This window comes from Ciconia boyciana, chromosome 5 (genome assembly GCF_034638445.1).
Source record: "Ciconia boyciana chromosome 5, ASM3463844v1, whole genome shotgun sequence".
NCBI classification, from domain to species: domain Eukaryota; kingdom Metazoa; phylum Chordata; class Aves; order Ciconiiformes; family Ciconiidae; genus Ciconia; species Ciconia boyciana.
Window position 1 is genome coordinate 45,637,151 of NC_132938.1, and position 24,667 is coordinate 45,661,817.

Here is a 24,667-nt window from a genome sequence, read left to right on the forward strand (position 1 = left end):
GGCATGATTTCCTATGTGTAACAGATAGAAGAATATTATAGTATATGTATATATTTCTGCTCAATGCAAGAAATACATGCAGCAGTAGAACTATCCATTCACACGAAATGCTACTAATCACAACCAAGTCAGACTAACTAAACTAAACTAATTTAGTTTTTACAGCTATACACGTCAGTAGACCTGAAAGCCAAACTTGTTTGTTTTATTTTATCTTGGGGCACATAAAATCATGGTATTTGGCAGCATGGAATAAGGGACATTAAATCAGCTTTTATGCTGTTATTAAGGAACCCGTAGAGGATGGGATTCAAGCAGCAGGACATCATACCCAGTAAATGGCATATGCAATATACTAATTTAAAATGTCTGTTAGAAATGAGAGTGGCATTAAAATCCGTCACAATGTGGAAGAGGTGAAGAGGCATCCAACTGAAACCAAAAACTAGGATTAGCACTGTCAGTCTGCAAAAAACTATCCTAGATCTTGTCTTAATTCTGATGATTGATCGGGATACTGTAATCACGTCCTGGATCTCTGTATTTTCTTCTGGTTTCATCTCAAAACAGATAGGTATCCCAGGGATTAATTTACTGGAGGAAGAGAGCTGGCTTTTTTCTGTGCCAGAGGTTTCCGGGAGGTCTCTGGAATGAGTATCCTGATGATGCCTTGAAATAGCTGGCATCACACTTGAAGTCTTTTTACTGTATCTTCTGTGGTGCTTTCTGCCAAAGGCACGGCTCCATCTGGAATGGCTGGAGGGCTGCACCTGCATGCCGGTACTCTTACAGGGATGAAGAGTTAGGTTTATCATCTCCTTTTCTTCAAACTTGTTTTCCTTTTTTGACAGTCTGGAAGCTATGCTCCTGCAGACGCTGGTGTGACTAGCGGTTAAACACACCAGCGGCAATATATACTGCATGAACAATAAGGTTATTGTAAAGGCGATTCTGTAGGAATCAGAAGGCCATGACTCAATACACAAGAGCCTGTTCTCCAGTGCCTCTAAATTCAGAGTTTTGCTGAGGTCCACAATTTTGTGGAAAACTGGCAGAGGGGAGCAAATGGCAAAGCCAAGGGCCCAAATGGTCGCTATTAAGAAATAGCCTTGTTTTGCTGTTAAATTGCTAGAAAGGGGATATTTTATCATACGGTACCTGACTGCAGCAATAGATATTAACATCAAAGTTGAAACTAGAACTGATGCGCACTGGAGGAAGGGCATTACATGGCACATGATAGTGCCAAACATCCATCGGTCAAGCAGGACGGATGTCAGTGTGAAAGGTGAGCAAAACAGCACAACTAAGATGTCAGAAAAGGCCAAGTTACCGATAAGAATGTTTATTATCGTCTTCTGCTTGCGCTTTAGTAGAGCCGCTAGTATAAGCAGATTTCCCATAAAGCCGGCCAGACTTATAAGTGTGTACAGCCCAATAAGAAAGTACTGTATGTCGTCAACACTACTCTTATAGTCTTCCCAGGCAGAGAAATTCTTTGTAGTAGCAGAGGTGTTCTTGGTAGGTGTCCTGTTGTTACGGTCTTTGAATCCTAAATCCATTTTACAGTCCTGCTTAGAACAAGAAAGGCATTAATTAGCATCTGAAGGAAGGATGATACTGCTGCTAATCAGAATGTAAAGGAACATAAATTTACCCTGTATCACCTTAATAAATTAATAGTGATGTTATTCTACTGTAAGGCAGATCCTGCATAACTTCAGGTCAACACAAATTAGTTTCATAGGTTTTATCATGTGGAATTCGGGACACCTAGGCCTCCTACCTGGCTGCCCACATGCAATGAAGACAATTTAAGGTTCTGCATTATGAAGCTGGCTTTTAACTATGCTTTGCTATAGACCATATTGTCAGCCTTTCCATGAGGGAGCAGTTAGCTACACAAGCAATCCATTTAGAGTCAGTGAGATTACTCATGTGAATAACAGCTCATTGATATGAGTAAGGAAATTACAATCACCATCTGGGCATGTGCCTAATCATTACATGACAGCAAATTATAATGAGAGCACCTGAAAATATATGATGTTTTGACATATGCTAACAACTGCAGTCGTATTTCTTACCTTGCTAGTAGAAAACTGACACAAAATAGGTGAAAGCTTTCAAAAAGGATCAGTTTATAAGAAGATCCACTGTCAGTGATCCAAGATGGAATTCCTAATGTGCTGTGTATACAAACCATCTTCCATTAAGTGTTGAACGTATTTTAACTGTTGCTCAAGCAGAAGGGAAAACTGCCTACGCAACATCCAAGGTAACTGGATGTAATACAGAGAGGACAGTGTTAACTGGAAGCAAACCCCACACAGCTGTTTGAAAATTCAGGGAACTGCTAATTATTCGGCACAGAAACATCTAACATTAAAACCTAGCTCAGCACAAAGTTATTCTGCCTACAGAATCTTCACGTATTACTCTTCATTTTAGAAGAAACAGAAAGACAAGAGAATTCAGTTTAAACTCCAGTTTACCTTAAACACCTGCATGTACTAAAGTTGCAAAGTAAAAATTCCCCAAAGCACCAGTGTCCTGTACAAAATTCCTTAATGTTTAGAAATCTTAGGCACGACTAAACAAACCCAAAACGTACATAAATTGAGCAGATGGCTAAACCTCTCAACTAAAAAAAGCAGGGCTTCAAGAATGTGGCTATTCTCAGTGGGCTGTATCGTGCTGACTTCTTCAAAGTGCAACAGTGTTATTACTGGTTTCCTCTACATGTGTAGATGTGCTCCCTCCTTCACATCACAACATGTGCATTGCTACTGTCGAGTGCCATAGGGAAAATTAGACCATAAAACACCCTCAGAATATTCACTGCCAGTGTGCTGTGATGTGAAGGTCCCTCATGTAAGATTAGAAATACTTATTTTTAAAAAAATTAGCAAAGATACTGCAAGTTTCTGTTTCTTCACTAATGTGTTGGGGAGAGGTGAAAAGAACTAAGCCTTGCCAACTTCTCACGATGTTGGGTTAAGTGCTTTTTAAGAATAGCTAAAATAGAAGTAAGAATTGGATGCATGAATTTAGATAACCTAAATACTATAATTGCGTGCATACAAGCAGGGCAGCATTAATGCAAATTATTTGTTTAATTTTTCCCAGTCTCTAGTGAAATGGTGAAAAAACATATAATAGACAAACACCACTATCTGAGACTACCCTTGCCTCTAGACCAACATTGAAGGAGCAGAGTAGAGGTTCTGTAAGTGATCCAATCTCTCTATTTTTATATTGATATTATCAGAAGTTTTCATTTTGGTGGGCTTCTCTTTATACAACTATTAGCTAAAGAAGTAAAGTTTTTTACTTAATTTGCCTGAGTTAATTTCTCTGAATTGCTAGCCATCATCTGAAAACAGTATGATCTGCAGACCACAGTGACTTCCAAAATCAGCTGAAATTTCTTTCTATTCTCTAAATGTGACTCAGCATAATTCTTGTCTGAGAAAACCACAGCAGGGCTCTGCCCTGGATAAAATACATTCCCCTACCTCAGGCTTATGGTATTATGTCCCTGTTATGTCATACCTGTATCATTTTTTTACCTTTGCTCAGCATGGAGGAACGATGGGTTTTGCTATGACTGATGCTTTCGCAGATTTCAGCGTGTGCATGCATCTGTCATCTGCAGACTCATTTCAACTGTACATTGCGTTTCAATATGAAATATTATCTGCCTAATATTTTTAGAGTGAACATTCCATTATCTTTGCACTACCACGTTCATCTTAGCTGACAAGTGTGTAGGAAAAGCCCTTGCATGTAACTGAGGAGTTAATAATGAAAAAGCCATCAGCGTAATTCTGGACAATTTTCTTTTTGCTTGGGCACCTTCCTTTTCCAGTTTATATCTTGCACAGATTAAGAGAGCATCATGAGTTGAGCATCCCATTGCCTGATAGCAGGTTTGAAACCAATCAGGAGTTATCTGAGAAAGGGAAATGAAACTTTACTCAAGAGCTAGGTCTGTCCAAATCTTGGTTACTAACCAACCAGTCACTGGCTGAGAACAGGAAGACTAACAAGAAAGAGGGAAGGAAATCCAGTAACTTCTTGAGATGCAACAAACCTCAGAAACGCTTACAATGCTCTCAAAGCGATGATGACTCTGAAGGAATGAGCTTTTCCTTTACCATGTGAAGCAGGCATCTCTACTGGTAGAGATGCATCTCTACTGGTAGAAAAGGCTCTCTATCTAGTTAGTCCATTCCATTTCAGTTATGTGCTATGGTCTGAAGAGAAATCTGTATATTTTCACTCAGTTTTGCTTAGTTTTAATCAATGGATTCTATGAAGAGAATTGAAAAAAAATCTGGTGGTGTCACTGTTATTTCCTACTGCCACTTTCAGCTGGGGGTGACTAAAAGTGAAGAGACTCCCAAGTCAGATGCACTATAATTATTTTCTCTTCTAGAAATTTATATTCAGTACAGGTAATGCTAAGACTAGGGCCAAAGAACAAAATTGTATGTTTTGTTATATAGGAACATGTTTATTAAATGAATGTTTACTGAGTTCTTAAAAATGTAATTGAAAGATTGTGGACAGGTTATGTGGATTTCTACACCTTCACGTAAAGCTCTTGCAGTACGGCTTTAGCAGAGTTGTTCACTGTGTTTTTAATACAATTCTTTAAAAACAAAAAGTGAATATGCTGGTTTTGATGAAGTAGACTTATTTTGTTGAGACACATCAATATTGAAGAAGCTTAGCAGGAGTGCCTCTGAAGTCCAGCGTGGGCTCTCCAGCTCCATCCCCTGTGCTGTGGCTGCCTCCTGCCTTGGGTGAGAGCTGAGCAGGCGCCGTCTCCCCTACCACAGGTCCTGATTTCCATGAGGCAGGAGCACAGGAAGACACCACAACATGCTCTGGTCAGGCCCTGGCTGGACACTCGGGGCACAACAGAAGTCCGCAGTGCACTGCAGCCACTTCTGCACCATCTCCCTATAGTCACAGTTTCAGCGTGACAGGAAGACAGAGAGAGAGGGAATAAAACTACAGTCTGCTGGTTTCAACGGAGAACTGCTGTACTGACAGAAGTTCCCTTTGCAACATGCCCAAAGAGATTTTATTTTCATTTTGGATGTGTGAAATGAAAGAAGACTTTTCCCCCAAAATTTCAAAAATCGCCAAGTGGATCTCTTGCTCTCTGAGCTTCCTCTCCTGCTCAAAAGGAACCAGTTGCTCTCTCAGCTTGAGTGCCGCTGGCAGTAAACATGCAAGCAAGTGTTCCTCCCATATCATTGATCTTCAGTCCCCAAACTCATATTAGCATACCACTGATTTCATGGGACTGTGTGCACTTATTGGCATTTATCGTCCTGCTTTGTTTTAACAGCTGCTTCTATTTTTGGGGATTCGATCACTCTCTCTCTGTTGGTTGGTCAATCCCAGTGTGGCACGTGGCCGTAGCTTTCAGGGAAATGAAGATTCCTGAAAATCCCACTGTGGGAAATAGAAGTAAATAATATAGCCTCTTTGGAAAATGTTCTCCTCATATCTGAAGTGTATTTCTAAACTGAATGCACCACAGTGCCAGGGTGCTCTTCTGCCTGTTTTCAAGATCAAATTTCATCAATCTGAAGGTACCTAATGGAGATTTTCCAGCTGTCAGCTCCAAAAGTTGGATTACTTTCATCTCCTACATCAATCAGTCAAGCAAATGAGGTCCCCTTTCTGTATTCCTGGCCTGCATACACTCCCTGAGACTGTGCTCAGCTACACCCATACGAGCTCACACCCTGTGAGCTTTAAGCGGGTTTGCTTAGGTCCCCTGTAGCTTCAGTGGGATGCTTGAGACAGGAGGCTAGACAGGAGGCATAAGGCAGGAGGGACTGCAGCTTTGTGGCAGGATCCAGGGTGAATATGAATATTTACGGTGAGAATCAAATGAATGCAGTTAACATTAAGTACAAGGAGTATTTGTTGTTACCTTTTACAGTAAAATGTATTGTATGATAGTTGATGTACCACGATCTTGAAAGATTTCAAGTAACACCTCCTTAAATCACATTAATCTGTGATATACCTCAGCGTGATTCTCTGAATACTGTGACTTATTTTCACCAAAATCATGCTTCAGACGAGTTTTCAGCTGCAGTTGATTTAAGGCCTGAGAGTGACAAGAACTTAAACCATTATTCAGGTTTAGCTGAGTTAGAGGTACCACATAACCTAAAATATGCTAGTTTAATATGTTTAAAATCTTATAATTCATCTCGTTATTCCACTTAAAGCTATCATTTAAAATACAAAATCTGTAAATCATAATTTAGGAGAGTGAATAGGCTAGATATTTCTCTTTCTCTACATATTTAAAGGGAAATTTTCAAGAACACAAAAGTTAGGCAGGCAACCATCCTCCTCTGAAGGCAATTGTTCTTTCCGAAAATCTTCCTTCTATTAGATCACATACTTATATTAAGGTTTAGTCATGGATAAGAGCTTATGTCCTACACTATTAATATCTGTTAAGTTGACTCTGACTGGCTGGTGCCTGTATAGTCTAGTCAGTTCAGTCTGTATAACAGTGTCTATACAGGACAATTAATCTTGACAGCTGTGAACAATTTACAATCTTAGGAGACCCTCTTCTACCTTAAAAACAAGTAAAGACAACGACATACAGGGAGGAAGCAAAATGTGAAAACTCCCTAAGAAATACAGCCTTTCTGCCTGCATAGTACTGGGGTGGTGTCAGGACTGTGTAGAAAATGAAGTCAGAGAAAGTCTTTAAACTTCTACACAGTTGTAAAGAGTTAATGTGCCAGGCTGTAACTGCCTGACCACCTAAGCTTAAGGAAAGCACTGAGCTATGTTGTTACTGCTCGAGAAATGATGCCCTCACATCACTAAAGACTGAGATAATAACATCCGAGACAAAACCTGAAACCACTGAAGAGCTGCATTCACAACGCAAACTAAAGATGAAAAGCTGCTGCTTCAAGTGTTCTTGTTCATTACATGCAACAGCAAAAACTAGCCTGAGCACCTGGGAGAATTCAAAAGACTGAGATTCCTTCAGAAGTCCAGAAAAATGGGGGTTTGTGCATGTTAATGGTATGCCTCTTTATGTGCCTAACTAAAAGACGAACTGCAACATTATCCTGGAAAACAAAAAGACGGCTTCCCAAAATAAGCAAAAGCCAACTAATGAGATTATTTCTCCAGCTCCAAGGAAATGTTATGCAATGTAATGGGGTACTTGTCGGTCAGAACAGACAACCTGAAATGCACTACTACATTATACGCCAGGGAGCCCAGCAGCCCCCGGCTTGCAACGGAAGAAACCCCCAAACGCAACCCCCCAAAAAGACCCCAAACGGCAACGGCTGCTACTTTTGCCCTTCTCCACCTGGCGAGGGAATCGCTTTGCATTCTGCGCCCCGCACCGAAACCACGCACCCGAAACCACGCACCCGTCCTTCGCCAGCAGCCCCGGGCGCCCCGCAGCCGCCGCGGCTCCAGCCGAGGGCGGCGGGGAGGGGACGGGACGGGCCGGGCCGGGCCGGGCCGGGCAAAACGCGCCGCGGCTGAAGCGAAACCCCACGATTTCCGCGCGTTTGCTGGCAGGGAGGGCGCTGCCCCGCGCAAACCTGCGCAGCCGCCCCGCCGGGGAGCTGAGCCCCGCCGCGGCCGCGGGGCTCCCTGCGCGCCGGCTCCGCGCCCCGCGGAGCCTTACCTGCGCGCGCCTCCCGCGGGCGCCTGGCGTTTCGCGGCGGTGGCAGGCGGAAAGAGCCGCGGTGCGTAGCGCGGGTGCGTAGCGCGGGGCGAGGCGGGCGGCCCCCGGCGGCACTCATAGCTCCGGCCCGGGCCGCGGAGGGGAGAGCGCGGCTCCCGCGGATCGCGGGGAAGCGCGCATCCCCCGCGCTGCCTGGCCTCGCATCTTACGCGGGTGCTGCGGCGGCGGCGGCGCCGGGGCTGGGCTGCGGCGGAGCGGCGGGCCCCGGGGCGGGACGCCGCCGCCGCTGCCCCTGCCGGGGCCGGCCGCCGCGCTCGCTGCTCGCCCGGGCGCCGGCGGGGTCAGGGCGGGAGCCGCCGCGCGGCCGCATGTTGGGCGGCTGTTCCGTGCGGTGCGGGGAGGCGGCTGTGTCAGCCTCGCAGGGTAAGCCAGTTAGAGTTTCCATGGAAATCCGGGGAGACTGTAAACAAGCCCCGCGCTTGGCAGTGTCGAAGGGCCCTCGGTTTCTCACCCGGAACGCAGGACGCGGCATTTCGCGCGGGTCACCTGCTCCACGTGTCGCGGGGCATCGCGGAGCGTGAGCGCGGCCAGGCGATCGCCGGGCACTGACCTGAGCCCTCCCTAGTTCCCTTCACTTCGGCTGGAGCGGAGCTTTGGCTGTATTTATCCGCACTGTTCAAACACCCTTTAATTTTTACCGTTCTTTGGGAACGGGTGGGAGGTGATGGATTTCCCCCAACCACTTTTCCTTTCTGAGTTGAGTAACTCGGTTCTTACAGAGGCAAGTATCTGAAGGGTGGTTTTAATTTTATCTGGGCCATCAGTGGGAAGGCAGGGCATTTTTTTAAGTGAGCAATATTTTAAAGCGTAAAAATTGTTGGGTATGTCATAGCACAAAGCGTGAAAAGTCAAATTCTGCTGTTCTCACCAGCTGCTGTCTTCTAGCACAAGAAGAGTCATTGATCATAGTCCAATTACAGAGCTACTGGAGAACTGAGTGACATGCAGGTCTCTGGGAGCACAAGTGGCAGAATCTGACACGAAAATGTAATGACTTTTCCATTTGCCAAGGCACTCCTTCGACAGTTGATACTAACACAACACTGCAGAAAAGCTGTCAGTATAATTAGCCTGTGAGAGTCTGTACCACACAAAGACGAAACAGCCGGATCAACCATACTGTAAAATAACTTTTGATCACTGCAAGTCCAGTTGGGTTCCTTATTTACCTTACGTCAAAAAATACTCATTTTGGGGTAAGTGATCAAGCAACAATTAACCTTAATCTTCGGCGGATGAGCTCAGGATGGTGAGGAAGACTGTGTCCCATCTTCCTTCGCCCGCTTCTGCATTATTCACCACCCACTGCTGGTGAATCACTGCATGTGCAAGTGGAGCACAGGGAGCTGCCAGGTGGAAGTGACTTGCCAATCCATCTCATCCTTTTAAGACAGCTCTCCTATTAGTCACAAAGGAGAACAAAATTAATCCTTTTTAGGGCTGAGCAGCTGTTCTTAGCATCTTCGACCATCTTCCCACCTAACACTGATGGCTTTGAAGCTTTTCACGCAAATATTTGACCTGAAGATAGAAACCCACCCTAGTTCTAATCTGCAATGGGGGGGGGATTAAGACCATTTCCCAGGGCACCAATTTACCTGCGTGTCCCTTGTTCCAGGGAAGCTCTGCACGTTGCTGCCCCACTGCTTGAAGTGGAGGTTCCCTGGAAAGAGGGAAGTTTTAGAGACACTGTGTCTTTCTATGAAAAATTCTGGCTACAGCAGACTGACATTGTCTTTAAAAAAAAAGCTAAATTGGCTGGCAAAGTCCACAAATGGGAAATTATGGTTTCTTGCATTATGTGGGATGCCATTGTACCTTTGTAAAGGTACAAATAGCCTACCTCCAAGTTGACAGTTTCTAAGGCAGCCAGTCAACTCCTACAGTTTCCCAAACAGCCTCGAGAAATTACATGCTTCTTAGCAAGAGCAGTCAGTAAGAGAAGTGTTTCTTCCTCAAAGCAATTTTCTCTAAGAACAAAATATCATACTTGTTTTGTTAGTTGTCTTATTTCAGGAGCGTTCATCAACCACTAATGTACTGGCAGGTGTGGGTTGGTTTGGTTTTTTTTACCCCTGGACCTGTAAATAACACCAGATTTCTCTCAGCTGTATTTGGACAATTCATCCCTGATACTTGCGTACATCAGAGGCCATTACTATTCAGACCATTATCATTTTTTCCTTTTCACTGTTTGTCTACCTCTGTCTTGCCAGTAATACTACTGAATAATAAAATAGGTGATCTAGAGATAGGAAAGGTACTGACATTAAAGGTATCTAATGTCAGGACTGACAATAGATAATAGTACAAGTTTGCTGGAAACCAGCCTCCATAGGGTTGTTGAAACCACGGAGGAGTCCTCGAGGAAGTAAGAGATGGTGATGATGAAAGATACCTATTCTGGAGGAGCTGGGGAAGAAAACTGGTGCATCGGAGAGAGAAGGCTGGGATTCCCGAGTCAGAAGGGCACAACAGAAAATCCAGGAGACAACTCTGTGGTTATAAGAATACAAATTAATTTTGTCATGTTTCTTAACACATTCCTGAATGTATCTTTCTTTCAGGAGTATCATCCCAATATCTTTGAAAATTTAGCTTCTAAAGGCTAACTGTGAAAGAAATGAAGGCTCAAACTGAAGTTGGTGAGAACTGATGAATGCCAGGAAAAATCAAGGTCTGAGTCACCTAGTGTCCAAATTCCACAGCATGCAGTTGGTCACCCTGAGTCAAAGTTTGCCATGAGGCAAAGTCTAATGTTACTGTAAAGTCTGCTGCCTACGGAGCACCTCTCCATGGGCAAGACAGTCTAAAGTGGTAGGACATAGCTACTACAGTGTTTGAAGCATTTTGTGAGATACATATAAAGCATTTCTGTCAGTCAAAATTTTTCCCACGCATCAATCCAACTGTTCACCCCCCCCAATACTAAATTACTATTACAAAATGCTATTAAAAATACCTCTTATGTCTGGCTTCTGTAGATGTATATTTGGCCCCTCCCTTCCACAGATTCTTACCTCACATAAAGCAGCTGAGCATGAAGGCAGCGAGCCTTGGACTACTGAAAACGTTGCAATGGTTGAGATGTCTTTGTGATGAAAGGCAGGACATCTGATGGTTAGCTAACAAAATACTTCCAAGGGTGAGCATGTAATTGATCATTTTTGCTGCCTAACAGGTACCATCACATTTGTTGGCTGGTGTTACACACATTGGCTATTAATGCCCCTTCTGGATGATCATGCTGAAGCACAGGGCCTATTTCTGCTTCATCTGAAGCCAGATGAGGGTTTGTGTTATGAATGTACGTGAGTTTGAACCCTGAATGGACAGAGTGGGGTAGCTGTAGCAGAAAACATGACTTAGTATTTTAGCTGAGTGGACATAATTTAGGTTATATCTCAAGCAGTCATTAAGTAACATTGCATACGGTCAGGATAGCTTTACACTAGTTAGCTTGGCTGCGTTGTTGAAAATGGAGCTGCAGCAGCAAGACTCTCAGCAGCGATTAACCACGTAATTATTCACACAGCTTCTTTGGGTTGGTGACATTAGCAGTCAAATGAAGTGTTGTTATGTTTGGTGTCAGTTGCAGTCATTGCAGAATAAACATGCTCTTAGCCAAACAGAGAATTTGCTGCTATTCTCATTGTACTCAACAGCAAAATGCCTATTTAGTCTACTGGTGACAGACTTTTGCCCCAAGGACCACGAGTTCCCTTATCTGTGAATAGCGTATCTCTGAAATGCAAGTATTTCAATGGTACTGAAGATCATTACTAGAAAATGAAAACAATAAAAATAAAGTTAAAAAAACCTTCATAGAGTGTTTCCATTCATTTCCATAGTGGTGACTTCAGTTTGTTTTATATACAGTAGAAACCACAAACAACTCTCGTGGTGTTCTTTCACTTGGTGGATTTTAAGTTTTACAGAGGGATTGCATTGCCTGAACACATGACAATACATTGTAATGAAAGTGTCAGCCTCATTTTATGACATCTTCTCTTTTCCATTTTTGAGAGTTACAGTGAGAGAGAATTTTAATGGGTTGATCTCTTGGCATATTTTTTCCATGTGTTTCTTAAAAACATCTTGTTCCCTTCTCAATGCTTTTGCTTCAAAGAAATTCTGTATTCTTTTACTCAAGCTGTTCTGTTTCCTTAGCTGAGATACTTGTGTTCTGTTTATTGTACTTATTCTCTTTTTGCAATGTCATGCCTTCACAAAAATAAACATACGCACACAAACAAACAGAGTCTTCCAGCCCAGGGTGCCTTTGATGCACTGAAATAATTTACTCCCTGGAAGAGGATAATCTTTAACACTATGGCTATCTTGCTACTCCAGTGTTCTTGTGTCCTGACAGTGGTCATCAACAGAATAAGAGTTACTGAGGAAGCATTTGACATCTTTGTGAGCTTGGTGCTCCAGCTGGAGACACTCAGCTTGGTGTTGAGACTGGAGATGCACAGAATAGCTAGGAACTGCCCAACCTGCGTTCCCTACAGAACATATCTGATGCTATGCGGCATTTCCTGTGGAACATGCATTTTATATAGCTATAATGGAAAGAGTTTGAAAAGAGCCTGTCTCTGTTTATTAGAGTGATTATTTATTAGTGCGTGTTAGTGCTCACACGTATGTGAAGTGCTTCAGAGAAGATTGATATAGCTCCAACAGATTCAGTCATCTGAGTATGGCAGAGCAAGAAGCTTGTAGTAAGACTCAGGTTATAGCATGTGTGTGTGTGTATATATGTATACACACACACATATATATACCCACACATAGGTATAGCATGTATGTTTGAAAGACTCAGTGACTGAGGCAGCCCTTTCCATTGCTCCACTGCACTCTTTAAAGCCTGACCCTGCATCCATCTGCAGTGTGAATAACTCTATGAATATTTGTTGCCATCACTGTGAGTTCAGGTCACTGAGTGACACGTAGGATCTATCTTCAATCTCTTGTAGGTAATTGTTATATTTCCATAGTATAAAAGAAGCATTGTGAGGCTTGCTTCGCCTGTGTGTATACGATGTTTGAAATTCTTGTATATACTAACCATTAAAATGTGAAGTATTATGAATCACTTAATTTACTGCTGAAATGGAGATCTTCATGACTAATGACAAAATGGAGGAGAAAGAAGATCATACCTATCTGAAACTTCGGAAATTTCTGTGGCAGAAACAATGGCCTTTCTCTATTTGGTTTTTGCTAGGACAGCAAATGAATGCCTCTGTGGCAGATTAATCTATTAAAAATAGAGTAGGATGGTGAGAAACAAAGACAAAACTAACACACACATCCCCCTCTTCCCAGGCTCAACCTCGCTCCTTCCTCCCGACTCTTCTACACTCCCACCCCCTGGGCAGCACAGGGAGATGGGGAATGGGGGTTGCAGTCGGTTCATCACACGTTGTCTCTGCCGCTCCTTCCTCCTCATGCTGTTCCCCTGCTCCAGCGTGGGGTCCCTCCCATGGGATACGGCCCTTCACGAACTGTTCCAAAATGGGTCCTTCCCATGGGCTGCAGTTCTTCATGAACTGCTCCAGCGTGGGTCCCTTCCAGGGGGTGCAGTCCTTCAGGAACAGACTGCTCCAGCGTGGGTCCCCCACGGGGTCACAAGTCCTGCCAGAAAACCTGCTCCTGCGAGGGCTCTTCTCCACGGGCTCCACTATGCTCCACGGGCTCCACTAGTGGATATCTGCTCCACTATGGTCCTCCATGGGATGCAGAGGGACACCTTGTGTCACCATGGTCCTCACCATGGGCTGCAGGGGAATCTCTGCTCCGGCACCTGGAGCATCTCCTCCCCCTCCTTCACAGACCTTGGTGTCTGCAGGGCTGGTTCTCTCACATTTTTCTCACTCCCCTCTCTCACAACTGGTACACAGCATTTTTTACCCTTTTATAAATATGTTATCACAGGGCACCACCAGCAGCACTGATGGGCTCGGCTTTGGGCAGCAGTGCGTCCATTTTGGAGTCAGCTGAAAATGGCTCTGTCTGATATGCGGGCAGCTCCTGATGTCTTCTCACAGAAGCCACCCCTGCAGCCCCCCTGCTACCAAAACCTTGTCATGTAAACCCAAGCCTCTTATTCTGAACTGGTTCTAAAAATGCATCTCTGCTCTGGATACCTGTTGGCAGAGTACTACAATTCTGTATCGCAGAATGCTTATTTTAATTTTTAAAATAGCCATCTTGCCCATATGGGTAAGAGCATTACAGGGAAGTAGTGGGATCATCCTGGCATAGAAAAAGACATTTCCCTGCCTAGCAATACATCTATTGCCCTTAAAAATTACTGTCCAATAATTCTTTTTTTCTGTAATGTGAATGGATCATTCCACATCCGTAGCAATGAGAGTCCTCAGTTCTACATGTCCTAGAGTGTCACTGCTTCTGGCAGAAATATGCGCTGTATGGGATCTTCAGCTTAGATGTCTGCCTGAGCGTATCCACCTTTGCTCTGCCCAGATGGAGACTGGTGCATGTTAATGACCCACATATGACTGAAGTTCTTGAGAGACATTATATACAGCCTGCACTTACCTTCTGGCTGCTGCTGTTAAAATGTCAGCAGTGTCCCAGCTACTGGTTTATAGCAACCTTGAGGTATGCCTGCAATTTCCTTTCTCATATCGAGGACTGCAGTTACAATGCAGTTGAGCCGAGATCCTGGAAATACAGTGTAAACATCAACCTCAGTGCTGGATTCTGAAACCTTCCCATCAGGCTCATGCTGCAAAAAATGTTACAATCTTTATTATGAGCAACTAAAAAATTTTTTAGCTATAATTAACATGGTTCCTCACTTGAGAGTTATCCACAACATAACAGTGTCACCTATAAGAGGGGTATGCCTAAAGGTAAGAATGTAAGAGACTGTAACTCCTTACACTTGAAAAACTAATTTGGAGCCTTGGAAGAGTTAGGGCACTTCTGTTTTCCAAGAAATCCAAACTCTTAATACAGCCTGCAGGGTTTGTCGGGGCATTTTTAAAGTGCTGCTTAAGTTTGTGTGGGTAACGTCTCTCGGATTTCTGTACTGGATTCCAAACTCACTGGGTTTTATGCCTATTGAAGTCGATCTTCTGCAGCAGTGCTTTTTGTGAGGGAGAGAGCAAGGTATTTCAGGATCATGAAAAGAGCGAATGGAAAATAAAATTTTCCATTTTGCTTTTTATGAATTTGTTTAATAAACAGTAAACTATCCTCCTATACCTGGTAGCAGTTTGCAGAGCTACTCATGCCAGCTGCATGAAAAAAAAAGTCTGGTTGCTGGAAACTAGAGTTTTCAAAAGAAGCAGAAGAGCTGGTAAGGCAACAGCCACCACCTTTCCGGCTCTGCATCTCACTATGGAGATTTGTTCTTTATTTTCAGGGGTCCATTTTCTTTCCAGCTCCCTGGACTATCCCACTGCTCTGTATGAACCTGCAGAAATGCTGTTCTTTTTCCACGGGTCATACAGGATGATCAACCACCTGGCTGGGATGAATCAGAAAAATACCCACGAGGGCCACAGTGACAGCTGTATTTTCTTGAGGTTTGATACTTTATTGACTTAATTTACTTTTAAAATAGTTTCTTATTGCTTCTAGCTGTAAAAAAAATAGCAAGAACAGCAGTTTGACAATTATTAATCCAGTCATCGCTCTCCATGATAAATACAGACCAGAAGCTAGCTGTACTGGTTTAAAAAGCCAACCGCGAACTTTGTAACTTGCTCCTCACACTTAAAATTGCCTCCTCGTCCACTTTCCAACAGAGCTTCTACTTCTATCTTAAGTTTGGCCACAAGATGGCAATAACTTGCAGACAAAATGCTGAAACGGCCAGACAGCGACTTGAAACGTTCTGCCTTTCTGAGCTTCTCCCTGCGCTCTCCCCGCTCCTCTTTTGTTTCAATATTTAATTGCATTTATTTCGGAATTACTAGGCAACCCACCCCCAGATGTGTAATTTAAAGGTGATGTGCTTGCAGTGAGATTTTCAGGATCTGCTCAGCACAGCACCATCATGTGATACTGGGATAAGGTGGAGTTCGGCTTTAAGGGGGTGTCTCCAAGCCTTCCTCAGCAATCTTTAGGATCTCAGCTGGAGGAATACCAGAGGAGCCTTCCCCTTTCCCCACTCCTTCTTCTCCATCCAGCCTCCTGAGCCAGCCCCTGAGCAGATCACAGACGGGCAGAGCAGTTGCAAGGTGAGTTTCCCCTGCGGTCGCTTTCCCGTGACTGTGGGTGGTTGTGTGCTGGTTCGGCTGGTGTTTGCTTGCTCTCTTAGGTGCAGATGACAAAATCCCAGGGAGGGGTAGGCTCCAGCTTGGACTTGCAAGTGGCCGGGTGAACCATCAGCTTGGGCTGACAGCGTTTTGTGCTTCCTTTCAAAGAGCTGCAATAGTTTTTACAGTGTATTTCCACTCACCTCACAGCACGTTTATTTCACCCTTTCTGTTGGTGCTAAACTTTTGACCAAAATCCTCCTGGAGCGTTGGAAGGGTACGTGCGGCGGGGGAGACTGTGCAATCACCCGGAGGGGTCTGCAGAGCTGTGGGCTCGCCCCACCCCATGCCAGCACCCAGGATGGGGACGGATCTCCCTCCTGGCTTGGCAGCTGGTGGTGTAGGGGACAGGGAACCGTGCGGCTGTCCAGGAGATGCAACTTCATCCCCTCCCGATGTCTGGTCCATTTTGGAGAGGTGGGCAGGGAGGAAGGACTCCTTGTCACTTGCCAGCAGTGCTGTGTTTCTGAGCTGGTTCCCAGTCGTACTCTTAGGTTGCATCTCTGCTAAGGGAGAGGCGAGGGAAGAAGGAGCAGTGGCATTTTCTGGTTTTGAGTTTGATATTTAACAAATAAGCAAGAGCAGAGCTTGACTAAGGGAAAAGAAAAACCAAGAGCCTGAAAGCTAGGCCACCTCATTGCTGGGTGCAGTGAGGTCCCAGCTGGTGAGAAAACCTGCCCAGTTCTCTCCTTGCAGGATATGGCTCCTCACCCACTCTGCTCCTGCCATCGTCCCATCAAGTCCCAGGGCTGGACTGCCCACCTTGTGCTGTATGAGTGGCAGTGGAGATCGTGATTAAATCCAGAAGTGGATTTTCGGGCTGGGCTAAAGCCATACTGTTGGAAATTGAGGAGTCCTGACTCTCCGCATCACCCGCACGCTTGCCCTTAGGGTAAAGCACCCAATTCTGGCTCTGGCTGAAGCGATGCTTTAAGAGGCCCTGGGGGTGGGAGGTTCTTTCTTGGACTCTAAAACAGACTTTGTGGACTTGGGAGACCTGACAAATTTAGTTAGCAGAGGCAGCAGGTCCGAGAGATAATGCTCAGGTGCGTGCCTAGCTAGCTTGAAAATCAGAATAGCCAAACCTCAGGCAGAGATGCCTTTTGTCTGAAGCCACTGATGTTAACTTTGACAGTAAAATGTCACTCAGAGGCAAGCTGTATCACCTGTCGTGGTTTCTTGTAGCCATGTGGCTACATAAAGAGCCAGCAGAGCCAGCTGAGGTGAGCTCGTGATGCGGGTGACAAGACACGGTGTTGGCATGGTCCTCCTTTTGCTGACCCTCAGGAGGAGCTGGGGCTGCAGTCCCAGCCCTCACAGGCTGGCTCTGCCCCAGCGAGGAGGCAGCCCCAGCTCTGGTCCCCAGCATGCGGCTGGTTAAAAGGGTGTCTGCCACCAGTGAGAGACAAAGACGATTCTGCTCTGGAGACTTAGGTGGCACTGAGCTTTATTCCAAATATCATTTAAGACCAAAAGCTCACCCGTTAAGGGTAACTTTTAATGAAGTACATGTTAGTGGGCAATGTTTTTACAGCTTTTGTGATCAGTGCCATATGGAGCCGGGTTTGAAACCCACTTGTGTGAATTTTAAGTGGCATTACTTTCATTACCATAATCTAAGGTTAAGTGAGCAATAAATTTAGCTCATGGGAGAGTGGGCAGAGGGAAAGTTCCAGATTCAGTGCGGCTGCCACTAATGGTGAGTTGGAGTAAAGGTGTGTCAGGTTATTTGATTTCTTTCTTTCTTTCTTCTTTTTTTTTTCCTCCTGAACACATACGCCTGAGTTTCTCTGATTTTAAAATCCAAGGCCTTGCAAAGGGGTGGTTATTTAGGCATGCCTATTCGTGTTGCATGGGTAAAGAAATTTTCTGCGGCATTTAATTTTTGCTATTTTTTGTCTTTTGTCTCGTTTTGTTCTTTCTTTGCTGCACAGCCCTGCTAGCTGGGATTAAGGTGGTCAGAGCTCCTGCTTTGCCTTTGACTCAGTGCCAGTGCTGCTGTGGGCACTCGGCCGCTCGACATCAAGCGTATGTATTAGATAAAAAAGAGTGCAGCAATTTTTGGCGTAATTTTTCCGTCCCTGGCATCAGTCAGATGGGGTCCCCCGCTTATGCGATGGCTGGATACAATTCCACTTAGAGCAGCTTGAGAAAGCAGACCTTTGCAGATTAAACTTGTAAAAAGGAGACGCAAAAGGCCAAGTAAAAGCCTCGCTGGTGGGAGACGGAAACTGCTTCTCAGCCCGTTATTTCGCGCAACTTGTGCCGGCGGGAAAGGGCGGGAAGCGGCCGCGGGAAAGGAAGGGCGGGAAGGGGCCGCGTCCCTCGCTTGCAGGGCTGCAGTCGGGCCCTGCCTGCTGCCGCTCGGCCCCCGGGCCGCAGCCCCCGCTCCCGCCCCGGCCCAGCCGCCGCCACCGCCCTCCTCCCGCGGGGGTTTCCGCGGCCGCCGGGCCGGCAATGCCCCCGCGGGGAGAGCGGCGGAGCCCGCCCGCCGCGGGCAGGCGAGGCCGGGGCGGCCCCACTCCGCCGCGGGACCCGGCCGCGCCGCGGCTCCGCGCCGGGGGGGCGGGCGGCGTGGCCGGGGTGACCGGCCCTGCTCCTTCCCTTCTCCCCAGGTGGTGCGCGGGAGATGCGGCGGCGAGGAGCGGGCTCGGCGCAGGGTCTGCTGGCAGGCTGACGGGCGCGCTTGGAGCTGCGGGAGCGGCGTGGGTGAGAGCGGCGGCTGTGCACGTCGCCCCGTGAGGTGGAAGCGACATGAATACTTCGGCTCTCGCCCCCCTGGGAAATGGTTCCGGTCACCTGAATTCTTCGGAGGGGAACTCGCAGGTCTTGCAGTTTGAGGATGAGGATTGCCACGTGCCTTTGGCCATGGTCTTCACTTTGGCCTTGGCTTACGGGACTGTGATAATTCTGGGAGTCTCCGGGAACCTGGCCTTGATTGTCATTATTTTAAAGCAAAAGGAGATGCGCAACGTTACCAACATCCTCATTGTCAACCTGTCCTTTTCTGATCTCCTAGTGACCATCATGTGTCTTCCCTTTACCTTTGTGTATACCTTAATGGACCACTGGATTTTTGGGGAGGCCATGTGCAAATTGAATCCTTTCGTGCAATGTGCCTCAATCACTGTCTCGGTCTTTTCTTTAGTCCTCATTGCTGTCGAACGCCACCAGCTGATCATCAATCCCCGTGGCTGGAGACCAAACAACAGACATGCCTACCTGGGGATTGCTGCCATATGGATTTTAGCCACAGCTTCCTCTTTGCCTTTCCTGATCTACCACGTGTTAACGGATGAACCCTTCAGAAACATAACATTTGATGAATATAAGGACAAGTACGTGTGTTTGGACCTGTTCCCCTGGGACACTGCCAGGCTTTCTTATACCACGACGCTTTTGGTGATTCAGTACTTTGGACCGCTTTGTTTTATATTTATTTGCTACTTAAAGGTAAGAGAGAATCCCCTTGCGATATGTACTTCTTTCTGTCTGAAGTTTGTTTATCCTTGCAGAGATGATGGTTGTAGGTTAAATTATCCCACATGTTTCTTTGTTGAATTTCCTGCAGATATACATACGACTGAAAAAAAGGAACAACATGATGGACAAGATGAGAGACAATAAGTATAGATCCTCTGAAACCAAAAGGATCAACGTCATGCTGATCTCAATAGTGGTCGCATTTGCAGTTTGCTGGCTGCCTCTCACCATCTTCAATATCGTGTTTGATTGGAATCACGAAATTCTGCCTGTCGCTACCTGCAGCCACAACCTGTTGTTCCTGATTTGCCACCTCACCGCCATGATCTCTACCTGCGTCAACCCCATCTTCTACGGGTTTCTCAATAAGAACTTCCAAAGGGACTTGCAGTTTTTATTTCATTTTTGTCATTTCCGCTCCCGTGAGGAGGATTATGAGACTATAGCTATGTCCACCATGCACACAGATGTTTCAAAAACCTCTTTAAAGCAGGCAAGTCCAGTCGCATTTAAAAAAATAAATAGCGATGATGATGACAAAATATAAAGACGTAATAAAAATTCTACACAAACTGCTGGAAGTGTGATCGCGGGTGAAATGTGTCCCAGGACAAGCACAATTACATAACGAGTACAAAATGGGTAATGTTTTTCTTCTTTTTCCAAGGAACTCTGGTTGTTGTCACTTTGAAATTCTACGCTGTGCATTTTTGCCCCTTTTACTGCTTTAATGTTTGCAGCAGTTATATCTGAACCTTATAAGGTGTAGTCGGACCTGCTACTACCTATGGTTTTCATCAGCTGTCTTTTGTTCTGTTTTCTTTGTACAGCTATGTGCTTTAGCACAAAGATATATTTATTGATTTTTTTCAAAGTAGTTTTCAGGAGTGTCCATCTAAGACCGTTAGAAACAATATGAACCACAGGGAGGCTGTCACTACAGAGGACACCCATCCCAGCACAAAATTAGGACATCAAAGAGTTCTTCTTCTTCTTCTTCTTCTTCTTCTTTTTTTAATCTGGCTTTTGATCGATGTTAAAATCCTGTAAAATCAGTGTAGGCATGCAGAAGATGATTCTGTGAAACCTTTAGAATATGTTAAATACATTTGTCTTGTTCATAGAGGCAATTCAGGCTGTAATCACTTAGGTTCAAAGGCAGGATTAAGAGAGAAATTCTGTTCTCATTTACGAGAATAAAACCCTACAGTAATTCCACAGAGCACAATGGGATAACTCTGATGTTTCACCACAGCAAATGAAAGCACAAATGGGCCTTTCGAACCAACTGATTATAGCTGATTTTAGTAATACAGGCTTTTTAATTTAAAAAAACCCAAACCCCAGTTTCATTTGCCATCACGGACAGGAGTTAGTGTTGCTGGGATGAAATGTGCTGTCCTTCCCAAGCCTATGAACCATGTAAATTCTCCTTGAGACCTATGTCCAGAATCTAAAGGGAGATGGGACTGTTCCTTGTCTGTACAAGGTGCAATTCCATCCTTGCAGGTGACAGTGAAAATCAGGTCTGGTATAAAAAAATAAGCTTTAGCTACCTGAGTCTTTTAATAATAATTACTGCTGATCTGTATAAATTATGTAGAGCCTCAAATATTCTGTGTTCAGATGCAATGGTATAAACCTGGATTATCTCCAAGACAATGGATGGTTTAATCAAGATCTACAAAATTTAAGAGGAAGATATGGATATAGTTTGGGTGTAATTAGTATGTTTAGCGTCCAAACTCACAGTTTCCACAGTTGGTTGAAGTGCAGAAATATTTGCCAAATATACACAATAGAGCTCTATGTGTTATTGCTTAAAATATATATCCTCTAATTACGCAAAATATACATGACTAGATCCCCAGCTGAGGGAAACCCGCATAACTTGACTGCTGTAAATGAAACTACAAAAATATCAGCCAACTGAGGTTCTGTGTCATACAGTGTACTTTGCTGTATAATCAATGCCTTTTTGAATAATCAGCTTTTTAAAATACAATATAGACCCTACTTTCTTTTAGCAAGGTCACTTTATTCTGGAAGAGAAGAGGGTGTTTAAAATGGATATAAATGTAAATGTAGCATAAATGGAAATCTGACCTGATATCTTTCTGAGCAAAAAGATCTCAGGATGTGATGGTGAATTTAATATGTTCTAAATTTGACATGGATAAATGCCTAAGAAATGAAAACTATTTGGTTTGCCAGTATTTAAAAGTCAAAAACTGTGCCTTGTGCTGTCTTACAAATAGTTTAGAATATTAAAGTAGCAATGTGTTCTTGTGCATTATAAATCCATTTATTTCTCTACTGGCAGATAATTTAATTAAAAAGGAGGTTTCTGTGGTTGAGAACAGAGAGGGAATGTAGAAAATGAATTATAAGACAGAACTTCCTTTCAGAGCTTTGCCATTTTGTATTTTATGAGATTTCCCTTTTCTTTGTGGTCCTCTATGGAGTGTGTTGCTAATAATTTGACAAGAGTCTCCTGAAATTATTCCCCTGTCACTTTATGATAACTTTCATATGCTAAGGGATGTGTATTTTCACAAAGAGATACAATGTAGAAACCCAGCCATGTTTTTCTGTTAAGAATGTCACAGTGGGTTTTTCCCATTAGAAAAAAAATCACAGTGAATTTTATGTTTTTTTCCCATTTTTGAAAAAAGCACTTTCTTCCAATCCAGTGGAAGAAGAAAACAGAATTATTTGCGAAAGTTTGCAGTTAGTTTGCTGGAAATTTTTGATCAGGCTGAATTAGGTGTTTATACAGAGTAGGTGTTGAAGCAAATTTAGAGGAACCTCCTGGTGCACAGAGACCTAAAACTGGTGTGTCCTAAGATTCGGAGGTCTCCAGTAGGATAGCAACATAATTCCTCCTATGTCAGCCTTTCTCCTGCTTGAGGTACGGTCTCAAATCATACAGCCCATCTGATACTGTCTCATGCTGCGTCCTGAGAATGCGTCGGGTGTTTTTTGCCTACCAACGCCTGATAAACAAGGTGAAGTGCAAGTAGGAGCATTCCTTCAGCTTGTCCATGTTAAGCTCAGGAGCCATTTTTCTGCTGCACTGCTGTCCTGGGACCAGGCTTCTCGTATATGTTTCCTCACTTGCCTGCAAGAAGCCTTTCTGAGCCTCTGCTAAGGATGCAGGCGAGCTCATAGTCATACGAATAGCACAGGGGATGCTGCGTGAAACGACAGTGGAAATGAACACAGTGTAAAGGTGTTCAGGAGGAAAATGCATTTGGAGAATTTCAGAAGCCAAATCATTGCTCTTCTGAAGAATTTGTTACGAGGACAAAGATAAAGGTAGTGCTGACCTGACATCTGCAGGGTGTAGATGACATCTACTGAGAGCAGTAGTTTTGTCTTTGGTTTCATGGCTTGACACTGGAGTCCTCAAAAGCCACTGGAGACTTTCCCCTCCTGACACCTGGCTACAACACTAATCCTCTTTTTCACTTTCAGAGCTCCAGCATGCCTTCTCATCCTCTATATGCTAAATTTCTTTACAGGGTAAGCTGTCGGGTTTCATGTTTCTCTATCATTTCTCAGTCATCCTGGTTTGATATTTGTTCCTTCTCTGTGCTGTTTTGTCAGACTCCCCACACTTCAGCACATGCTGATTCCTGTCTCAAAAGCCTGAAGATCCCTCTTATTCTTTCAGACTGGTAGAAAAGTTTTACTGACAGAAAAACAGAACTGTGAGGGATCTATAATGTGTCTTACTATTTATGTGCAATACATTTCATGTCAAATCTACAGCCTTAAATGACAAATGTAACTATTTAATAAACATTAATGTCTACTTCATTTGTCAGCTATTTCATCATCTTAAACTTCACTTTTATCCACCACAGACATTTAAAGCTTCTGCATAATCTGAATACACCAGCATATTTGTATGTCATCTTAATAAATTCTTCTGTATTCTCATATTGCTTTTTTTCAACATATCTCTTGGTTGTGTCATTGTCACTACATGCGGTAATCCACAACTTTCACATCTTCATTTAAAAAAAGGATAATAATAAAGGAAGCAATTAATTGACAATAATACCTGCTTTTGGTAGGCTAGAAGAAAGCTGGCTATTAAAAAAAACCAAAATCAACCCTGTTTTTTCCACCTCATAAAGAAATCAGATTTAAACCAGGAAAAGGAATTAACATGACGGGACCTGCCAGGTCACTTGAGCTGATGCTGACTGCATCTCATCACTGATGAAGGTGTGAGGGGCGAAGGGTTCATATATTCTGACTCTGCTGTCTTGCAGTACAGTACCAGCTATTGTTAGTGGATCCTACAAGCAAAATTTGATACTGATTCATATTCAGACTGTAAATCAGCATATGTTTAAATCCAGGCCTGTTCATCAAATTCTGATTCTGATCTCAGGAAAATGTTCTGAGATCAATGAAACTGGAGACTTTGCCTAAAGTTAATCGTTTACCTAGGCACTCTATGGAATAAAAGTGCACTGCTGGCTGGCAGCTCACGCTCTTTTGTAAAAATCAGATTTTGGATTTCAGCTTATTATAGAAATAAATTAAAGGCATATAGTTTTTCTCTGGATTTTTCTCTGGATTTTCTCTGGAGTCCAGTGCCTGACAATGCTTCAGTTTAAGGCTTTGCTTCCTAATTCCTTGTATCAAAGAATTTACCAAACCAGTGCATAGAGAATGAAGGCAGAAACATTTTTTTCTGTTCTATTTTTAAAGCATACATAACAGTAGGAAACATGAGCTTAAATAACACCTCTGTCTGCAACAGATTAAATTCATTCAGCTAAGTAGAAAGGGTGGAGAAATAATAATTATAACCAAATGATAAGTTTTGTTGCCAGCCATTTCTCAACTGAAGGATATATACAACTCCAAGCTCTACCATATCCTCTTCATTCCTGTGTTCTTTAATCTGTGGTATCTGCTTCCCTGAGTCATTACTAAATACCCAAGTCATTACTAAAGGTGATGTGAAAGAAAATTCTTTTCTTCTATCTGTGTTTTGCAGAATTTCAAATGTTTGAGGATTACATGTAAGAGGAAAAAATATGACCAGCTTTAGTCTCTTACACTTTAATTAACCTGTGGTCAGAAATAACTTCTATTC

At 43.9% G+C, this 24,667-nt stretch overlaps 2 protein-coding genes across 3 annotated transcripts; one reads left to right on the forward strand and one right to left on the reverse strand.

Annotated features, from left to right (window-relative positions):
* Nucleotides 1-230: 230 nt before the first annotated feature.
* NPY5R (neuropeptide Y receptor Y5) lies at nt 231-1,562 on the reverse strand. Its single transcript, XM_072863353.1, has one exon. The coding sequence runs from the start codon at nt 1,560-1,562 to the stop codon at nt 231-233; it is 1,332 nt and encodes a 443-aa protein (XP_072719454.1).
* Nucleotides 1,563-18,049: 16,487 nt separating this feature from the next.
* Nucleotides 18,050-20,381, forward strand: NPY1R (neuropeptide Y receptor Y1). Of its 2 annotated transcripts, XM_072862069.1 has the most exons (3): nt 18,050-18,093; nt 18,681-19,518; nt 19,637-20,381. In XM_072862069.1, the coding sequence occupies exons 2-3, from the start codon at nt 18,820-18,822 to the stop codon at nt 20,093-20,095; spliced, it is 1,158 nt and encodes a 385-aa protein (XP_072718170.1). In that variant the 5' UTR covers nt 18,050-18,093; nt 18,681-18,819; the 3' UTR covers nt 20,096-20,381. The 2 variants fall into 2 exon arrangements, with proteins under 2 accessions (XP_072718170.1, XP_072718171.1); XM_072862070.1 differs by lacking the exon at nt 18,050-18,093 and having other exon boundaries at nt 18,573-19,518.
* Nucleotides 20,382-24,667: the final 4,286 nt, after the last annotated feature.